Below are 17124 nucleotides of genomic sequence, written 5' to 3'. Positions count from 1 at the left end.
TGGAATATAATGTCGTTGATGTACAACCCAATCATACCTACTACCTTTCTGTGCAGCACTCTCCATTCTTCTTTCGTGACATCTGTGGGTATCTTGTCTTCCACAATTGGCGCATACAAATCCTTGCAATAAAGGATGTCTTCCATCATGGGCTTCCATAATGAGTAATTGGAAGAATCAAGTTTTATCATGGCACTTGTGGTGGCGCTTCCTTCCAAAGCCATTGTGAGCAACACTTCCAGCAATAATCGAACAACTGGGATTGGCAACCTTCTAAGCAACCAAGACTCTAATGCCCCCCTCATGGGATTTAGCACACAAATGCACTTGTGATTAACTGAAAACTACAACAGAAACAAAGTAATCTCATCACCACATCATGTACTAACTCAAGGATTGTTGCTTAGCAAGAAAGGAAACATATGCAACAACATATATGAAGGGAAAAAATGTTACTCAAAAACAAGACCCTCCTCAAACAAGTGCCTTAGGGTAGGAGTAACTTTCTAGACAGCAACAAGCATCAACAAAGAGATACCAGATTTTTACGTGAAAAGCCCCTCAACTTGAGGGGAAAACCACAGGCCGAAGCCATCCAAATCCTCTTTCACTATTATCAAAAGTGGAATACAACAAGTTCTTCTCTAGATAGCACTAGAGGATCTCATACATCAAGATTCCTAAATCTTGAATGAACACAACATGATTTGGGGATCAAGAGTTAGGGATTGAAACAATCTCAGCAAAGATGGTGGAACCAGAGCTTGAAGGAGACAAGGCAGTGGAACTGGACGAACACAACCTTGGGGAGGAGCTCCCTTTGCTTCTTCCTTCAATCTTCCTCTTCGTCCCTTTCTCACTTGGTTTTCTCTCTTCTTCTTCAATGGAGACTAAACTGATTTTCGTCACACTTTATGGTGGCTGATGGATGAAGGGTAAAACATTCCCGTCCACTCATGTGTAAAGACCAAAATGACCCTAGGTCATAATCTTAATGGGTAGTGGACTTATGTACCTCTTTGAGCTGCCTAAGAGGCTTCAAATAGTCATCTCCTTACCGCCCACATGAGGAGGATATCCCAACAATATATAACCATGTCTTTTTTTTAGATTACCATATCTTATATTATAATGAATGAATTGGGTGCCCAAAACAATGTGCAATAAGCAAAACATTCACGTGGATGCAGGATGCTACACATTCTTATTCTATTCGAATGCAAAGGAAAAATGTGGCTGGTAGCAGTGATGCTGGCACAATATTATCTAAGCCCCACTTGGTGTAATCTTCCAGTAGTATGTATGCGAATATTGAATGACACATGATATCGAGTACTAGTACGCCCTAGCTCCCTAGACAGAGAGACCGAGACCCCTAAACTTAGCCTCTGTAATGGCGTCAATCTTTCGTGCTGTCTCCGGTGATAGATGGTTCTCCCAATCCCCGACCAGGCCGCGCCGGAAGAACGAGCTGTTCTCCACGGCGCCCAACACAAGCTCCGTCTTGCCGCTCTTGGTCGCTTCGAGCCCAGTCATGTGCTCAAACGAGCACAGCTTGACGATGGCGTCCACCGCGCCGTCTTCCTCCTCTTCCACGCTGAACGGCCGTCCAACAAACTCCGCCAGCCTCCGCACGTGCGCCGCAGGGTCCCGGCTCATCTCCTCGTACCTGAAGAAGAGCACCCGCGCGGGGTTCGCCAAGTGCGCGCGCCAGTACCCGAGGACGTGGTCCCAGTAGGGCCCGGACGCCGACACGCCGTCGCAGAAGTAGCCGACGGCGGTCTCGACCGAGATCGGCTCCAGCCCGTCCTCGGCCCGGAACTTGTTCACGAAGCTCCACGTCGAGATCAGCGTGTCCTTGGGGTCCCGGCACACGTACACGATCCTGCATCCCGACGCGGCGACGGACCTCGGCAGCGACGCGAACGGGACGTGCGTGGCGAAGAGCCTCGGGTCAGGTAGCCCGTCGAGGTCCGGGACCCTGTTGCGGGTGTAGATCTGGTACTCCAGGTGGCGGATGCACTCGTGCGGCCCGAGGCAGTTGAAAGGGTGGTCGGGGCCGGCCGCCGGGTGCTCCCTCCGGTGGACCGTGGAGTAGAGGAGCGCCTTCATCCACGTCGTGCCGGACTTGGGCATCGTGGCGACGACGATGTCCGAGGGGCGCGCGGCGAAGCGTGCGTCGGCGACCATGGCGCCGACCAGCGGAGGCAGGGTGCTGTACCAGCCGTTCTCATGGCGGTAGAGCTGGTTCGCCCTCGAGAGTCCTCGGAAGCATGGCCAGGAAGACGCCAGTTCGGTGAACTGGCCGTAGAGCTCTTCGTTGGTTCCGGCGTCGCCCTCTTGCGGCGGAAAGACTGGGATGGGGGAGGACATTTTACGGCAGCTGAGGTACGGGCGGATAACCGGACAAGGTGCATCTTATCTTATAATGGACGAGTGACGAGGACTAGGCTGTAGCCTAGTGGTAATGGTGGGCAGTGGCTCACCGTGCTCGCTCTTTGTGTGATTATTTTATAAAGATAAATCTTGTGCGCTACTGTACTCATGAATTTGGGGACTCATTTTATTCATTGGCGTCCGTTTAGGTTGACGAGGACACAAAAATCGGTCCAACGCAGGCTTCCCGCCTCTTCGGGGAGTGCTCACCAGAGGTGAACGTGGTGGTGTCTTCCACGCCCGCGCCCATCGACCTCAACGCCACACCATTGGCCGGTGGCTCGTCATCCGGAGGCGTGAGGAAACGTGCACGGCAGATGCCAACTGACATGCTGTCGGGCGCATGCAACCTGTTCGACGAAATGCCGGCCGCCGACGACAAGGACTACATGCAGAACTTGATCTTCGAGGGTGGTGCGTCGGCCGCTGGCTACGATCCCGACGAGACACAAAGTCCGGACGATCGAGGGGCGTTCACGTCGTCCACGTTTGATCAAGATCAGGCGCCCTTCATGCGTGATCAGGCCGGCATGGACCTGGACGCTTCCCACCCGACCACGAGTTTCTGAAGGACTACGGGCAAGAGGAAGAGGACGAGTGCGACATCGAAGGGAAGCCTTTGTTCGAGGACGATCTCGCCAACCAAGCCGCCTGGGCGAAGCAGCCGAAGCGCAAGAGCAAGCGGACCAAGGCATACACGGCGGCCGAGGACAAGCTTCTTTACGAGTGTTGAAAAGAGACATTGGGAAAGACCCCAAGACGGGCGCCGAACAAAAGCATTCAACGTTTTGGATTCATGTCCACCTTGAGTTTCATGAACGCAAGAAGTTTCTGCCGTACCAAATCGTAAGCGCGCACGGGTGGGTGTCCATTTCGGAGCGATGGAGGGTGATCCAACAAGAGTACAATAAGTTTTGTGCCACTCTTGAGAGCGTCAAGGCCTGCCCCGTGAGTGGCATCGGCATGCAAGACATGGTATGCTAGCAAGCCGCCCTCTTTTATGTCATCAAGTTTTATGCTTGTGTGTTCATTTGCATACCGATATGTTTGCATGAAATACATTCGTAGGCATTTCAAGCTTTGGAGGCATTCAAGGTCCAATACAATGGCAAGTGCTTCAACCTCTCCCATTGCTTTAGGGTCATCAAAGACGAGGAGAAGTTCGAGGCGCAATATGTCGCCCTCAAGTCGCGTGGGGGGAAGCTGTTGGGGAACGTTGCATGGGAAACAAAAAATTTCCTACGCACACGAAGACCTATCATGGTGATGTCCATCTAGGAGAGGAGATTTGGATCTACGTACCCTTGTAGATCGCACAGCAGGAAGCGTTAAGAAACGCGGTTCATGTAGTGGAACATCATCACGTCCCTCGATTCGCCCCGCGAACCGTCCCGCGATCCGTCCCACGATCCGCTCCGATCTAGTGTCGAACGAACATCACCTCCGCGTCTAGCACATGTACAGCTCGACGATGATCTCGACATTCTTGATCCGGCAAGCAAGACAGCTCGACGATGATCTCGACCTTCTTGATCCGGCAAGCAAGACGGAGAAGTAGATGAGTTCTCCGGCAGCGTGACGGCGCTCCGGTGGTGGTGAAAGATCTACTCCTGCAGGACTCCGCCCGAGCTCCGTAGAAATACGATCTAGAGGTAAAACTATGGTGTCTAGATCTGAGTTGCACGTGACAAAAGTTGTCTCAAATCAGCCCTAAATCACCACTATATATAGAAGGGGGTAAGGAGGCTTGTCTTGAGGGCCAAGCCCTCAAGGGTGCGCTGGCCAGGGAGGAGGAGGAGTCCTACTCCAATCCTAGTCCAACTAGGATTGGAAAGTGGAGTCCTTCTCTTCCTTCCCACCTTTCCTTTTTTTCTCTTTTCTTTGGATTTTCTTCCTTGGCGCATAGGTCCCTTTGGGTTGTCCCATCAGCCCACTAAGGGCTGGTGCGCCACCCCTAGGTCCTTTGGGCTTCCCCCAGGTGGGTTGTCCCCCCTCCCGGTGAACATCCGGAACCCATTCGTCACTCCCGGTACAATCTCGGAAATGCCCGAAAACATTTCGGTAACCAAATGAAGTCATCATATATATCAATCTTCGTTTCCGGACCATTCCGAAAACCCTCGTGACGTCTGTGATCTCATACGGGACTCCGAACAACATTCGGTAACCACAGATATAACTCAAGTATACTAAAACATCGTCGAACCTTAAGTGTGCAGACCCTGCGGGTTCGAGAACTATGTAGACATGCCCCGAGGTACTCCTCGGTCAATACCAATAGCGGGACCTGGATGTCCATATTGCATCCTATATATTCTTCGAAGATCTTATCGGTTGAACCTCAGTGTCAAGGATTCATATAATCCCGTATGGCATTCCCTTTGTCCTTCGGTATGTTACTTGCCCGAGATTCGATCGTCGGTATCCGCATACCTATTTCAATCTCGTTACCGGCAAGTCTCTTTACTCATTCTGTAATACAAGATCCCGTGACTTACACTTAGTCATATTGCTTGCAAGGCTTGTGTGTGATGTTGTATCACCGAGTGGGCCCCGAGATACCTCTCCGTCACAGGGAGTGAAAAATCCCAGTCTTGATCCATACTAACTCAACGGACACCTTCGGAGATACCTGTAGAGCACCTTTATAGTCATCCAGTTACGTTATGATGTTTGATGCATACAAGGTATTCCTCCGGTGCCAGTGAGTTATATGATCTCATGGTCATAGGAACAAATACTTGACACGCAGAAAACTATAGCAATAAAACGACACGATCAATATGCTACGTTCATAGTTTGGGTCTAGTCCATCACATGATTCTCCTAATGATGTGATCCAGTTATCAAGCAACAACACTTTGCACATAGTCAGAAAACCTTGACTATCCTTGATCAAGTGGCTAGCCAACTAGAGGTTTGCTAGGGACATTGTTGTGTCTATGTATCCACGTATGTATCTATGTTTTCATTCAATACAATTATAGCATGGATAATAAACGATTATATTTAAACAGGAAATATAATAATAATTATTTATCATTGCCTCTAGGGCATATTTCAATAGAAGCAAGCCGTGGAGGAGGTTGGGGATGGCGAGAACGCATGGACGCAAGGGAAGACCAACTCCAATAAGGAGGACACGCGGGATGCGACGTTGAACGCCTTGATCGCAAGCGTGAAGGGCATGATGAACAAGAAGGACTCAAGGGAGGAGGAGCGCCGACGTTACAAACAAGAGCAAATGAACGCCTTCATAGAGATCCAAAGGAGGAGGCTTGAGATGGAAGCGGAGAAGCAAGCCAAGATGCTTAAGATAGAGATGGAGAAACAAGCCAAGATGCTTGAGATCGAGGCCGCTAACGTCAAGACCGAGGCAAAAGAAGTGGCTCTCGCGAGCATGGTGATCGGGGGTGGAGATCATGAAGGTGGATCTCAACACCGTGTCGCCAAGGAAGAGACCGTGGTTCGAGAAGATGCACGCCAACATGCTCAAGTTCGTCGAGGAGTGATCTATGGCCGCAGGCCTTTTTTGTATGCGAGCAGGTGTGCTAGCATGACCACGGGGCCGCGATGGCGTGGTCAAACTCAAGTCCCACCCCTTTTTGTGTGCTGGCATGCATGCAGGCCGCTGACGAGTGCGTCAGCATGAACTGTGTGGTGATTGTATGCCGGTGCTGGCATGGTGTTGGCATGAGACATGGTCGCTGGCATGATCTATGGTCGTGGGCCTTTTCTAAAAATTATGTGCGGACATGAAATGTATCGGCGCGTTGGGTGCACTACCGACCCAAATCTAAAACAGGGCGGACGCCGGACGGCCGGCCGGCCCAAACGAACAAAAAACGAACAAAAACGTCGTCCGTTTAGGTCGATCCATTGGAGTTGCTCTCACAATGCATATGGAGCATTTTTTTTCTTTTTGACAAATTTAACCTTTGAAATGTTCGCGGACGCATCCGGTCAACGTCGAACATGTTTACTTTAACTCCTTATTTTTTCAATCATGTATCCATTTTTTTATTTTTTTTTACCTTATATGTCTAGTAACATGCATGTGATTGATGAAAAAAAATAAAAAAAAGAAATAATAAAGAAAAAAAACTCTGTGTTGAGTTTAATCATATGTGACGGATACCGAATTATTGAACGGACACGCCCGGACACTCCTCATACTCATCTTATATATGAGATGAATATGAGGACTTTGACATCGTGTTCGGCCTAGCAGTGTTCGAGGGCAGCAACACTATCTAGATCAGAGTTTCTATGTTGGTCAGAAACACCACGGGTTGTGGCGTTGCCAGAAGAGTCTCATCGTGAAATACTTCCATGTCAAGTTTAGTTTGTGACAAAGATCGCAGATAAGGTCAGAATAGTGATTTCGTCTTTTTGGTTGCACTGGACCCATGTCTAACCGCTTTAGGACTTGGTGTTTTGGTGTCTGGCTTAGATAGGGCTCGAGCCGGTGTGTTATTTTTTCCGACGCTTTGTTCACGGAGGAGGACTTTGGTGTCTACGACTTCATACATCATTTTTTATTTCCTTTGTTTGTAACGTGTGAGGCCTAGTTTGTTGTTTTCCAACGTCATTTTATCTTCTCGCTCTATATTTGTCTTTTTCTTTGTCTATGAACGTTTGTTTTTAATTCTGAACGATTGATGGCTTTGTTAATTCAAAGGCAGGCTAGGTTCGAGCCCTATTTCGGGCTTAGCCGATGCCTGTTTTAAAAGAAAACGACACCGTCGAATTTAGCTTGTAGCCATGGACACATGTCATTTAAAGTTCTTCTGTTTGTATACATGAATTATCATTTTCATCTGTATACACGGTTCTAAGGGCGTTCGCCTGGATTTGGTCCCTGCCAATGTTTGCCAGATAGCTTTACCGGAAAAAATCTTAAACTTCAACAGTGTACTATCAGTTTCCAACTGAACCTATTGCAGAACGTATGATTATTGGTACTTTATAAGTTCATGGTACATTGACGGTAAAATCTCAAGAGGGGTGAATTTGCAAACAAATCTGCAAATGATATTGAGTGACATGCACCATCTACACAGAGAGACCGGAGCCCTTAAACTTGGCCTCCGTGATGGCATCGATCTTTCCCGCCGTCTCCGGCGACAGATGATTCTCCCAGTCCCCGACCTGGCCGCGCCGGAAGAACGAGCTGTTCTCCACAACGCCGAACGTGAGCTCTGTCTTGCCGCCCTTGGTCGCTTCGAGCCCGGCCATGTGCTCAAACGAGCACAGCTTGACGATGGCGTCCACCACGCCGTCTTCCTCCTCCTCCACGCTGAACGGACATCCAACAAACTCCGCCAGCCTCCGCACATGCGTCGCGGGGTCTCGACTCATCTCTTCGTACCTGAAGAAGAGCACCTGCTCCGGGTTCGCCAAGTGCGCCCTCCAGTACCCGAGGACATGGTCCCAGCACGGCCCGAACGGCGACGCGCCGTCGCAGAAGTAGTCGGCGGCGGCCTCGACGGTGAGCGGCTCCAGTCCGTCCCTGACCCTGAACTTGTTGGCGAAGTTCCACTGCGAGATCAGGGTGTCCTTGGGGTCGCGGCACACGTACACGATCCTGCAGCCCGACGCCATGACTGACCTCGGCAGCGACACGAATGGGACGTGCGTGGCGAAGAGCCTTGGGTCCGGGAGCTCGTCGAGGTCCGGGATCCTGTTCCTCGTGTAGAGCTGGTACTCGAGAAACTTGATGCACTCGTGAGGACCGTGGGTGTTGAACGGGTGGCCGGGGGAGTCCGCGGGGTGCTCCCTCCGGTGCACCGTGGAGTAGAGGAGCGCCTTGATCCACGTCGTGCCGGACTTGGGCAGCGTGGCCACGATGACGTCCGAGGGGCGCGCGGCGAAGCATGCGTCGGCGACCATGGTGCCGACCATTGGAGCCAGGCTGCTGTGCCAGCCATTGTCGTGCCGGTAGAGCTGGTAATTGGAGAGGGCTGCGGAGCACGGCCAGGAGGACACCAAGTTGGTGAACCGCTGGTAGAGCTCTTCGTTGGTTTTGGCATCGTAGCCTTCTTGCGGTGGAGAGATCTGCATGGAGGAGGAGGAAGACATCGTATCGCACAGAGAGCCTGCAGCCAATGTAACTGCCCGTAGCATATACTCTGTATAACCTATCTGATTTTATCTATCTTATATAGGAAGTGATTGAAGAGTAGCAGTATACATTACTCTCGACAACCTATACGTGACTATGACTGCAATTAAGCCTGCCACCAATCTGCACGACAAAATCGCAGATAAACAAAACGCCCATTCGAATGACAACGAAATGTAGTTGGCAGTTGGTGCCAGTGGTGCTGGCACAGCATTATCTAAGCCCCACCTGGTGTAATCTGGCAGTAATTCAGGGCCTGTTTGATTTATGACTAACTTTGTCATAACTAATCTTAAGAAAGTGTGGCTGCCATAAAAAATGTGGCTAACAAAATGAATACTACAAGTGTGGTAAAATTTGTCAAAAATTTAAGTATATGACATGTGGATCATATAACTAGAAAAATGTGGCAAGTCATAAATGTGGCAATGAACCAAACATATGCCTAAGGTATTGTGGCATGACTAAGGTTAGACGTGACAACCTTAGACTGGAAACCAACAGCCCCTAAGTACACTCATGTCGAGTTCGTCTGAACTTTTGTTAAAATTGTAGTAACTCTCAAGCAGATACAAGATGCCCTCTCTCCAATCGACGGTGATTGGACGACGTGCCGGATGGCGGTCCTCAACCTGCATCTGGCGTCTTCTCCAGCAACCTGAGTATATATGGCTTATATTCCCTCCATCTCTAAATATAAGTTTCTTTTTAAAAGTAATAAGGTACTCACTCCATCCCAAAATAAGTGTTTCAACTTTATACTAGCTCTAATTCAAAGTTGTATTAAGATTAAGACACTTATTTTAGGACGGAGGGAGTAGCACATACGAAGCAAAATGAATGAATCTATACTCTGAAATATGTTTATATATCTTATAGTAGAACCTCTTAAAAGACTTATACTGTATTTAGGAACCGATGGAGTATTTCCATAGTACTCGCAACGGCATTTACCATATTCCCACTTTGCGTAATCAGCTGGTATATTTATGTTTTGAGTTCGTGAGAACTTTTGTTTACCTCCTGGTAGATTATCACGCGCATCCATGTTATGTTGTGACAGTTGATGAATTCAGCACAACGGTTAGGTCATGTTCGGTTAAACCACCCTTCAAGTGAATTGGAGTGGATTGAAGAGAATTTGGAGGAAATTTGAACTAGACGGGGTTTAATCCCTGCCAATACATGTCAATCCCGCTCATTTGTCATGGATCCAAACAAAGTCTTACTGTTTTCACAAATAGATGTATCATCTGAAATATGTCTTTATTTTGGGACTAGTTCGCTTCTATTCAAAGCGGAGAAGATCAAGAATGCCAATCAGGTGGTATGTGTCGCCATGAGGGACAACTCTGCAAGATGTTTTTTTTAAAGATCCAGCTGGAAGGCTGGCTTGGATTGATTGATAGCAAAGAGCAAATGGGAATACAAAGGGTGGTTTCGATCATGAGATCAAGGAGGTAAGAAGAAGAAAAGAAAAGACAACGGCAAAACTAACACACTATCTCATGGAGGATCCCCAAAAGGGTGCTCCAAAAATGTTGCTCCCACTTGGCGCCAAAACTTAAGAGTTCTTCTGATAGCCGTGTTGATGCTTGTCAGCGATGGTACCTTATTTCTGAAAGTACAATAGTTTCTCTCCTTCCAGAGCTCAGAGATAATTAGGATGATCATGGTTTTGATGGCCTTTCTTGTGTCCAGGGCTTGCTCCACTGATCATTTCAGCTATGATGCCGTCGGTTTGGTCTTGTTTTGTCACTTGCTTGGATGGAGCGAGCTACAACTGTTATCGGCCGCCGCCGCAGTCCACACTACACTCGACATCAGCACTGCCAGAACAAATATTCAGAGGACTCCAAACTTCTGACGCGCAGCTGGCAGAAGTATCCGTTTGGTCATCCCCTTCTTTGCAGACGATCATTGCACCATAGCCTGTTCTTCAGAAGCAGCCATGTGAAAAACTTCAGCCGAGCAGGTGCCCAAGTGCTCCAAATTAGTTTCATGAAATCTGATTTCATGAAACCTTGAAACTGGACCTTGTATGCAGAGCTGGCAGTGTACATTCCTGATGCCTCATGTGTCCACTTGATGGTGTCTCTTGCTTGGTCTTGCAGCTGCAAATCTCTTGTTTGAAACCACCTGTGCAGATTGCCTCCACCCAAAGGTGATGGGTGTCTCCGTGCGCTAGATCTTTTATCCGTGTATTGTTTGCCGGGGCTTCTTTGACCGATATGTTCTTTCAGGTAGAGTGCTTAAAAAGTGTGAGGAAAGTCGTCTTCACGTTGCCCGAGCCAGTCCACGAGCAGTGCCAAAAGGATGTTGTTTCACCATTTCCGGTGTGACCGAGGTCGAGGCGCTGAACAAGGCCCTGTCGCCGTCGTCGCATAGCAGTTGCCAGAGTGCTCTACTGAAATGATTCATGTCCAATATTCCTGGTCCTTCATTTTCAGTTGGAGAGCAGACCACAAGCCAGTTGACTTTGCACTTTCCTCCATTAATTTATTCTTCTTGTGTCCATAGAAACCTTCGTCGAACCTTGTCCACTTCAGCAAGAAATTTCATCGACGCTCAAAGCACACACAAGGCAAAGGTCGGCAGCGCACTTAGCACGTTGCGGACCAATACCCGCCTGCCAGCGATAGACACGAGTTTGCCCTTCCATCCCGCAAGTCTTGCTCTGGTCCGATCCAGTATGAACTGGATGTGGACAAAGCACGATCTGGAGAGGGTTAGTGGGAGGCCTAGGTATTTTAAGGGAAAACCCACTGTTGCCCCCCCCCCCCAAAAAAATAGCAGAACTTCATGCAAGTTGACCTCCTCGCAGCGGATAGCGGTGACAGTTGATTTTGAGGGGTTTACTTGTAGTCCTATTGCGAGTCCAAAATCATGGAGGATGTCAAGCAGGGCGTCGACCTCCGCTCTATCAGGGTTGGCGAAGATTACAACATCATCAGCATAAAGGCTAACTCTGAGGGAGATGTCTCTACGTGGTAGGGGCGAGAGGGCTAGCTCTGTCGCTTGTTGTAGCAGCCTGTGGAGAGGATCGACCGCAATGATGAAGAGGAGGGGCAAAAGCATGTCTCCCTGTCGTAGGCCCTTGCGGTGGCAAATCTGCTGTCCTACAGTCCCATTAAGCAGGAAGGATGATGATGCCGTGCCGAGAAGCATCGATCCAATCCCGCCAGCGTGTCGGGAAACCAAGAACTTGGAGCAGCTCCAGCAGATATTCCCAAGAGACGTTGTTGAAAGCTCGGGCGATGTCTAACTTAAACAGCACGGCCGGTGTCTTTTTTCGATGTAGAGATCTGACGGCATTCTGCACATATAGGAAACTATCATGCGCGCACCTCGAGCGTAAGAAGGCCGATTGTGCATGCGAGATGATGTTGTGGATCACCGGAGCTAGCCACATGGAGAGCACCTTGGCTATTAGTTTCGCAACTGAGTGTATCAGGCTAATTGGCCTGAAGTCTTGTACCTTTCCTGCGTCATTTTTATGGGGATGAGAGACACCATGGCAGTGTTCAGATTGTTGAAGTCGCCTCTTGCCATGTGGTAGAATTTGTTGAAAACTTGCAGGCCATCGGTCTTGATCAACGGCTAGCAAACTCTAAAGAAAGTGTCACTAAAGCCGTCCGGGCGAGGGGCCTGCTCTAACAGGGAAGCCTTGATCGCCTCCCAGATTTCATCTTAAGAGAAAGGGTTGTCAAGGCCTCCTCCTTGAACCGTGGGCATATTTAGTCGTTGTCAGTTGATGCCGAGCGGTCGAACAGCTTTGGAGCCTAGACTATCGTTGAAGTGTTGGTAGATGGCTCCCTCTTTTTCTTCGTGCACCGTGGCGATGGCGTCACCCACCTGAAGGTTGTGAATGTAGTTCTTCCGCGTGCGCGATCGCATCTTTGCATGGAAGAATTTTGTTCCCGCATCTCCCACTCGGAGCCAGGTGAGGCGAGAAGCTTGGCGTCTGCGGGCACGCTCAACCGCCGCAAGGCCCAAAATGTGAAGCTTTAGCAGCTTCCTGAGGTTGAATTCAACATTTGTAAGGCGACAGGTTTCTTGTGCTACATCTAGTCGAAGCACAATTTCAGCTGCTATATGAAATTGGAGCTTTGCATCACTGAAGATGGATTTGCTTCAAGTTTTAGGGTCTTGCACCATACGCGTCATCTTTGTGTGGAGGCGCTGAAAGGCGCACGTTGACTGCACCGGTCTGTTCCGAGTATTTGCCACCGTGTCATGGAAGCGAGGCCAGAAACTCTCAAACTTCAAGAGCGCCCGGCGAGGCAAGGCGTTGGTGTCTGCAAGGACCAACAGGCAGTGATCGGACGCAGCCGTAGAGGCCGTCATCAGCGAGAAAGAAGGGAAGAGGGATTCCGCCTGGTTGCAGAAGAATTTATGTATGCTGACAAGGGCGTAGGATCTGGCGTTCATTGCTCCAAGTGTAGCGGCGATTTTTGCATTTTATCTCCTTTAGTCCAGCCGCATCGACAGCTCCATAAGTCTACGGTTTAGATTGAGGTTGTTCTTATCGCGCTTAAGTTGAGGTTGTTCTTATCACGCGCTTCATAGATGAGCCTGAAGTCCCTATGTATCTGTCTTCACTCGGTTCTTTTGTTTCTCCTTCTAGTATGGGCTTTGCCCTCTATGTATCAGTTTTCGCTTGGTTTTCCAGCAATTAACTTGGCAACTATCTTCTTCTTAATTAGTGAAAAAAGCAAAGCTTTTGCCTCTGTTTCAAATAAAAAAAGTCTTTCACAGTCACACTACCACAAAATTTTAACAAGTCGTGTTAGACAAAGCACGAAAATTAAGTGTACATCTACATACAAAAAATACCTTCTACTAAGACCTAATGCAACATGGCTTGAAATTGCACTACTGGTGATGACAGCACGCATGGAAATTGGCCTGGTGGAATTCAACGAATGCCCAAAACTCGCATCAACCACGTGCGTGTGCTTCAGATCAACCTTTTTCCTTCCCTTTTTGACAAGAGCTTCAGATCAACTTAGGTGACACAGGGGATGTCACAGCATGACCATGCACCATCAGCTGAGGGAGCACAATTCCCCCAAGTCTATATCTACATCTGAATTTTCTGGCAAACTAATTAAGCCTCATATCTGCAGGTCCTGGGCCCAGGATCCCTTTCTGATCAGGGTCAATTGGAGTCACCTCTGCCTGTGGGCGCCTCAAATCATCCATTGCTGCCTGCTGCCTCCAGAGCCGCTCCTGCTGTTTCAATTAGGGGTTAACTAATATTCTACACTGAGGCAGTAAACAAAAAATCTAGTGCTGCTTGCCAAGGAAGAGCATACCTCTTCATCTGGGTCAGGTGTAACAACAGGTGGTATTGCATCTGGGTCAGGCTTCTGGAATACAAAAGTTGAATACAACCCTGCACAAATCAGATTAAGCACTGAGCGAATTGGGATGTTACAATGAACCCAGTGCACGAGAAAAAAAGATATACCACCTAATATATCATAGGAACGAGCAACGAGCTTCCCACGAGGATCAACCAAGCTAGCACCACAACTACCAAGCATTGGAGCAAACTGTGTTCTGGAGGTCAGTCAAAACCAAAATAAATCATCAGATACATCTACCATTTACTGGTGTTAGTAATCACATCATAGTTCTTTCGAAAAGAGGAGAAAAATGAAGTAACTTATGCAAATAAACAACAAATTTACTGCACAGAAATATTTATAAGATACGAGCACCTGTTGTCATCATAAAACTCAGTTAAATTCTGAATCTCCACATATTCAAGTCCAGCCTCCCTTGCTAATCTGCTCCAACATATGTTAATATTGTGAAAACCCTGTGACCCAAGTTGTTGGAGTTTACGTGAACCAAAGACTATAAAACAAAATGTTGAAAATGAATGAGAAATTGTAACCTCATAAGGCTGGGAAAGTGGACCAGGCAATGATTTTCAAACATTGCTTCATTTGCAAATTTAAGTTGGTACTTCTTTCCGAAGAAAGGAAACCTGCACCATTCAAAATGTAATACCTCAACCTCAAGATAGCAAACCTTTTCGGACGTAAATAATACACAAGTTGAGCTCATACTTTTCTTCCTCGACTTCGAAGGTAATTGTATAGTTCTCAGAGCGGATGCTATTTGGAACAACCTTCAGACCCTTATTATGTGAAGCCTCAACATTCTTTTGATATTTCGTCCTACAAAATTAAAACACCATGCAGGTCATAAAGAGTCAGAATAGAGGTGTTCAAGCTAAATATTAATTCAAGAGCGCATATTAAAGATTAGACAGTAACTAAAATAAATTGCAAGCCCAGGGCTTACAAACTTTGTCCAGAAAGAAAATCAGTCTTGCTAAGTCTCAGTCGACTGAGACTTCGTTAATTCTCAGTCGATGCTATATCCATGAGATCTTACATCGTGATCTGTGCAAAATTTTCTTATCGGTTTTTCTTTTTCTCTGTACCATGTTATGTCACTTGACTGAGACTTGATTAAATCTCAGTCGACTGAGACCTAGCAACACCCGAAAAAAATTCATCAAGTCGTGACAGCAAATCCACGAGGAGGCATACCATAATGTAGATGAATCAGGAATTATGCCAATGAAATATCCTCCAGGTTTGAGCAAGGATGATACGTTATTGAGAAGCTTCTTTGCGTGCTCCTCACTTTCAAAGCATAACTATCTTTCAACATGGATAAACTTTGAAGATTAGCAAAGCTTAATAATATACCGAATTCTAGAGGTAGAGAAAAGCCATCTTGCCTGTAAATTCTGCATGCAGCAAACTATATCCGCTTGGATGCCCTTTTCTTGCAATTGAGCTTCAAAGTCATCCTGTTATACAGACCACCATACATGCCATCAGCTCTGAACACTTCAATTTCGTGTAACTAAGAAGGGGTGGCGAAAGGAGATTACAGCAGAAGGATTCAACTCGATGAATTCAGTGGTGAAAGGTTTCCATTTGGTCTCCCATAGTTCACGGGCATCACTGCTGACAGCCGACGCAGAAGCGTCTATCACAGAAAGCAGTAAACTCACTATAGGCAAAAGATTTCAGGTAGTCCCAACAAAGTAACCAAGGAGAGGCTCAGGTCATAGTGAGCTCGGCCTACCAATTCCTATGTAGTGACCAGCTTGCGCATCAGCCCACTTTTCTGTATCAGCGCCGCCGTTGCAGTACATGTCGCAGACCTTCAGCATTTCACAACGGGTAAAAGAAATTTCTGCTGCTTAGTTCTTCACTAACCGTTTAACCGGAATGAATTGGATATCAGGAAACAGAGGAGCGTGTAACAGACCGTGGCATAAGGAAATGCAAATATCTTGATAAGTGCAGCCTTGGCGAATTCATAGAGCAGGTGATGTGGTGCCGCCGCCATGCACTGTCTCTGCTGCAGCTGCAGATTAACACGTAGACGATGGTTGAGAATTCAGAGGCGGATCTGGACGGTGTGCCGGTGCACGCTCAAAAGTTCTCGAGGTTCAGCGGGGTTTAACAAATCATGGATGTAATAAATTGCTCATACCTTATTAGAAACCAATCAAGAAAACAGCGGAGACAAGAGGGACGCGGTGGGGTTGAACGGAAACGGCGATGGCGGCGATGCGGAGAGGTAGGGCACGGCGGAGCGCCTAAGGTGCCGCGCCGGTGTGGGACGTTGTAGAGAAACCCTGGGGAGGGGCTTTGGGTGGCGGATTTACCGTACCCTCACCTGGGGTACGTCCCCGGGCTCTCCGGCGGCGCGTATAGAAGCTCCGGCGGCGCGCAAGAACGGCGGGGTGCTGCTGAAGACGACGCTCTCGATATGATTCTCGTAACTGGGCCAACTAACGAGCCTCCATCTGGGCCGCAGTAGCAGGCCAGAGCGACTTGCTGAGTCGCGCGACAGAGCCCGCTTTGAAGTTGGGATCCTTCTCCGTATGCAAATCTGCGTACGAAAATCTTGATGAGAACATTTTTGAAGCAAAAAAAAAAAGTAAAAGTAAAACGAAAAAAAGAAAAATCAGAAAAAACTGGGTGGAAAAGTCTAGAAGGTTTCCAAAACCGGCATCCCCAGGGTTTCTCTACGTCGTCCCAGATCATCCCTCGCTCGCGTTTATTTGTGCGAAACCACGGCAATTTGCGGCAACGTGCGGCAAATAGTGTTTTCCTGAAAATACTGCTGATACCCCTAAAAAAATAATCAAAATATCGCTGATTTCTGGTGTTGGAACTTTGAGAACCATGGCAATTTCACTGTTAAATGTGCGTATGGAATGCTTGTGGCAATCAGGCACATGAGGGAAGCATGGCTAGAGGGAATCCACGATCTTCAATTGAAGAAGGAGCGTGGAAAACATTGTGATAGGCTCGAATACCTCGAAAAGTCACAATATTTCTTTGGAGATTTTCAAAACAGTCCCTTCCTACGAAAGATGTTAGAGTTCATCGGCACATGGCGAATGACGGCCTTTTGTGAATTGTGTGGGGTACTGGATTCATAAAGGCATTCGTTGTTGAAGTGCACGCCATTGAGATGTATTTGGACTCTCGTGGATGATGAACTAGCACATACTCTTG

At 47.9% G+C, this 17124-nt stretch overlaps 3 protein-coding genes across 4 annotated transcripts; all 3 read right to left on the bottom strand.

Moving 5' to 3' along the window:
• Positions 1–1159: 1159 nt before the first annotated feature.
• Positions 1160–2467, bottom strand: LOC123427296 (cytosolic sulfotransferase 8-like). Its single transcript, XM_045111302.1, has one exon. The coding sequence runs from the start codon at positions 2371–2373 to the stop codon at positions 1354–1356; it is 1020 nt and encodes a 339-aa protein (XP_044967237.1). The 5' UTR covers positions 2374–2467; the 3' UTR covers positions 1160–1353.
• A 4893-nt stretch (positions 2468–7360) lies between these two features.
• Positions 7361–8566, bottom strand: LOC123427295 (cytosolic sulfotransferase 8-like). Its single transcript, XM_045111301.1, has one exon. It carries the CDS (start codon positions 8560–8562, stop codon positions 7492–7494), a length of 1071 nt encoding a protein of 356 aa, XP_044967236.1. The 5' UTR covers positions 8563–8566; the 3' UTR covers positions 7361–7491.
• A 4696-nt stretch (positions 8567–13262) lies between these two features.
• On the bottom strand, positions 13263–16391 carry LOC123427294 (mRNA cap guanine-N7 methyltransferase 2). 2 transcript variants are annotated; one of them, XM_045111298.1, is made up of 12 exons: positions 16091–16391; positions 15863–15961; positions 15677–15755; positions 15480–15577; positions 15324–15395; positions 15130–15239; positions 14641–14751; positions 14466–14558; positions 14287–14355; positions 14037–14125; positions 13879–13958; positions 13263–13795 (listed from the first exon to the last, which is right to left on the bottom strand). In XM_045111298.1, the coding sequence occupies exons 2-12, from the start codon at positions 15941–15943 to the stop codon at positions 13667–13669; spliced, it is 1011 nt and encodes a 336-aa protein (XP_044967233.1). In that variant the 5' UTR covers positions 15944–15961; positions 16091–16391; the 3' UTR covers positions 13263–13666. The 2 variants fall into 2 exon arrangements, with proteins under 2 accessions (XP_044967233.1, XP_044967235.1); XM_045111300.1 differs by having other exon boundaries at positions 13263–13792.
• Between the last annotated feature and the right edge of the window lie 733 nt (positions 16392–17124).

The sequence above is a fragment of the Hordeum vulgare genome, chromosome 2H (genome assembly GCF_904849725.1).
Source record: "Hordeum vulgare subsp. vulgare chromosome 2H, MorexV3_pseudomolecules_assembly, whole genome shotgun sequence".
Lineage (NCBI taxonomy): Eukaryota > Viridiplantae > Streptophyta > Magnoliopsida > Poales > Poaceae > Hordeum > Hordeum vulgare.
This window is presented reverse-complemented; position numbering and strand designations above follow the sequence as displayed.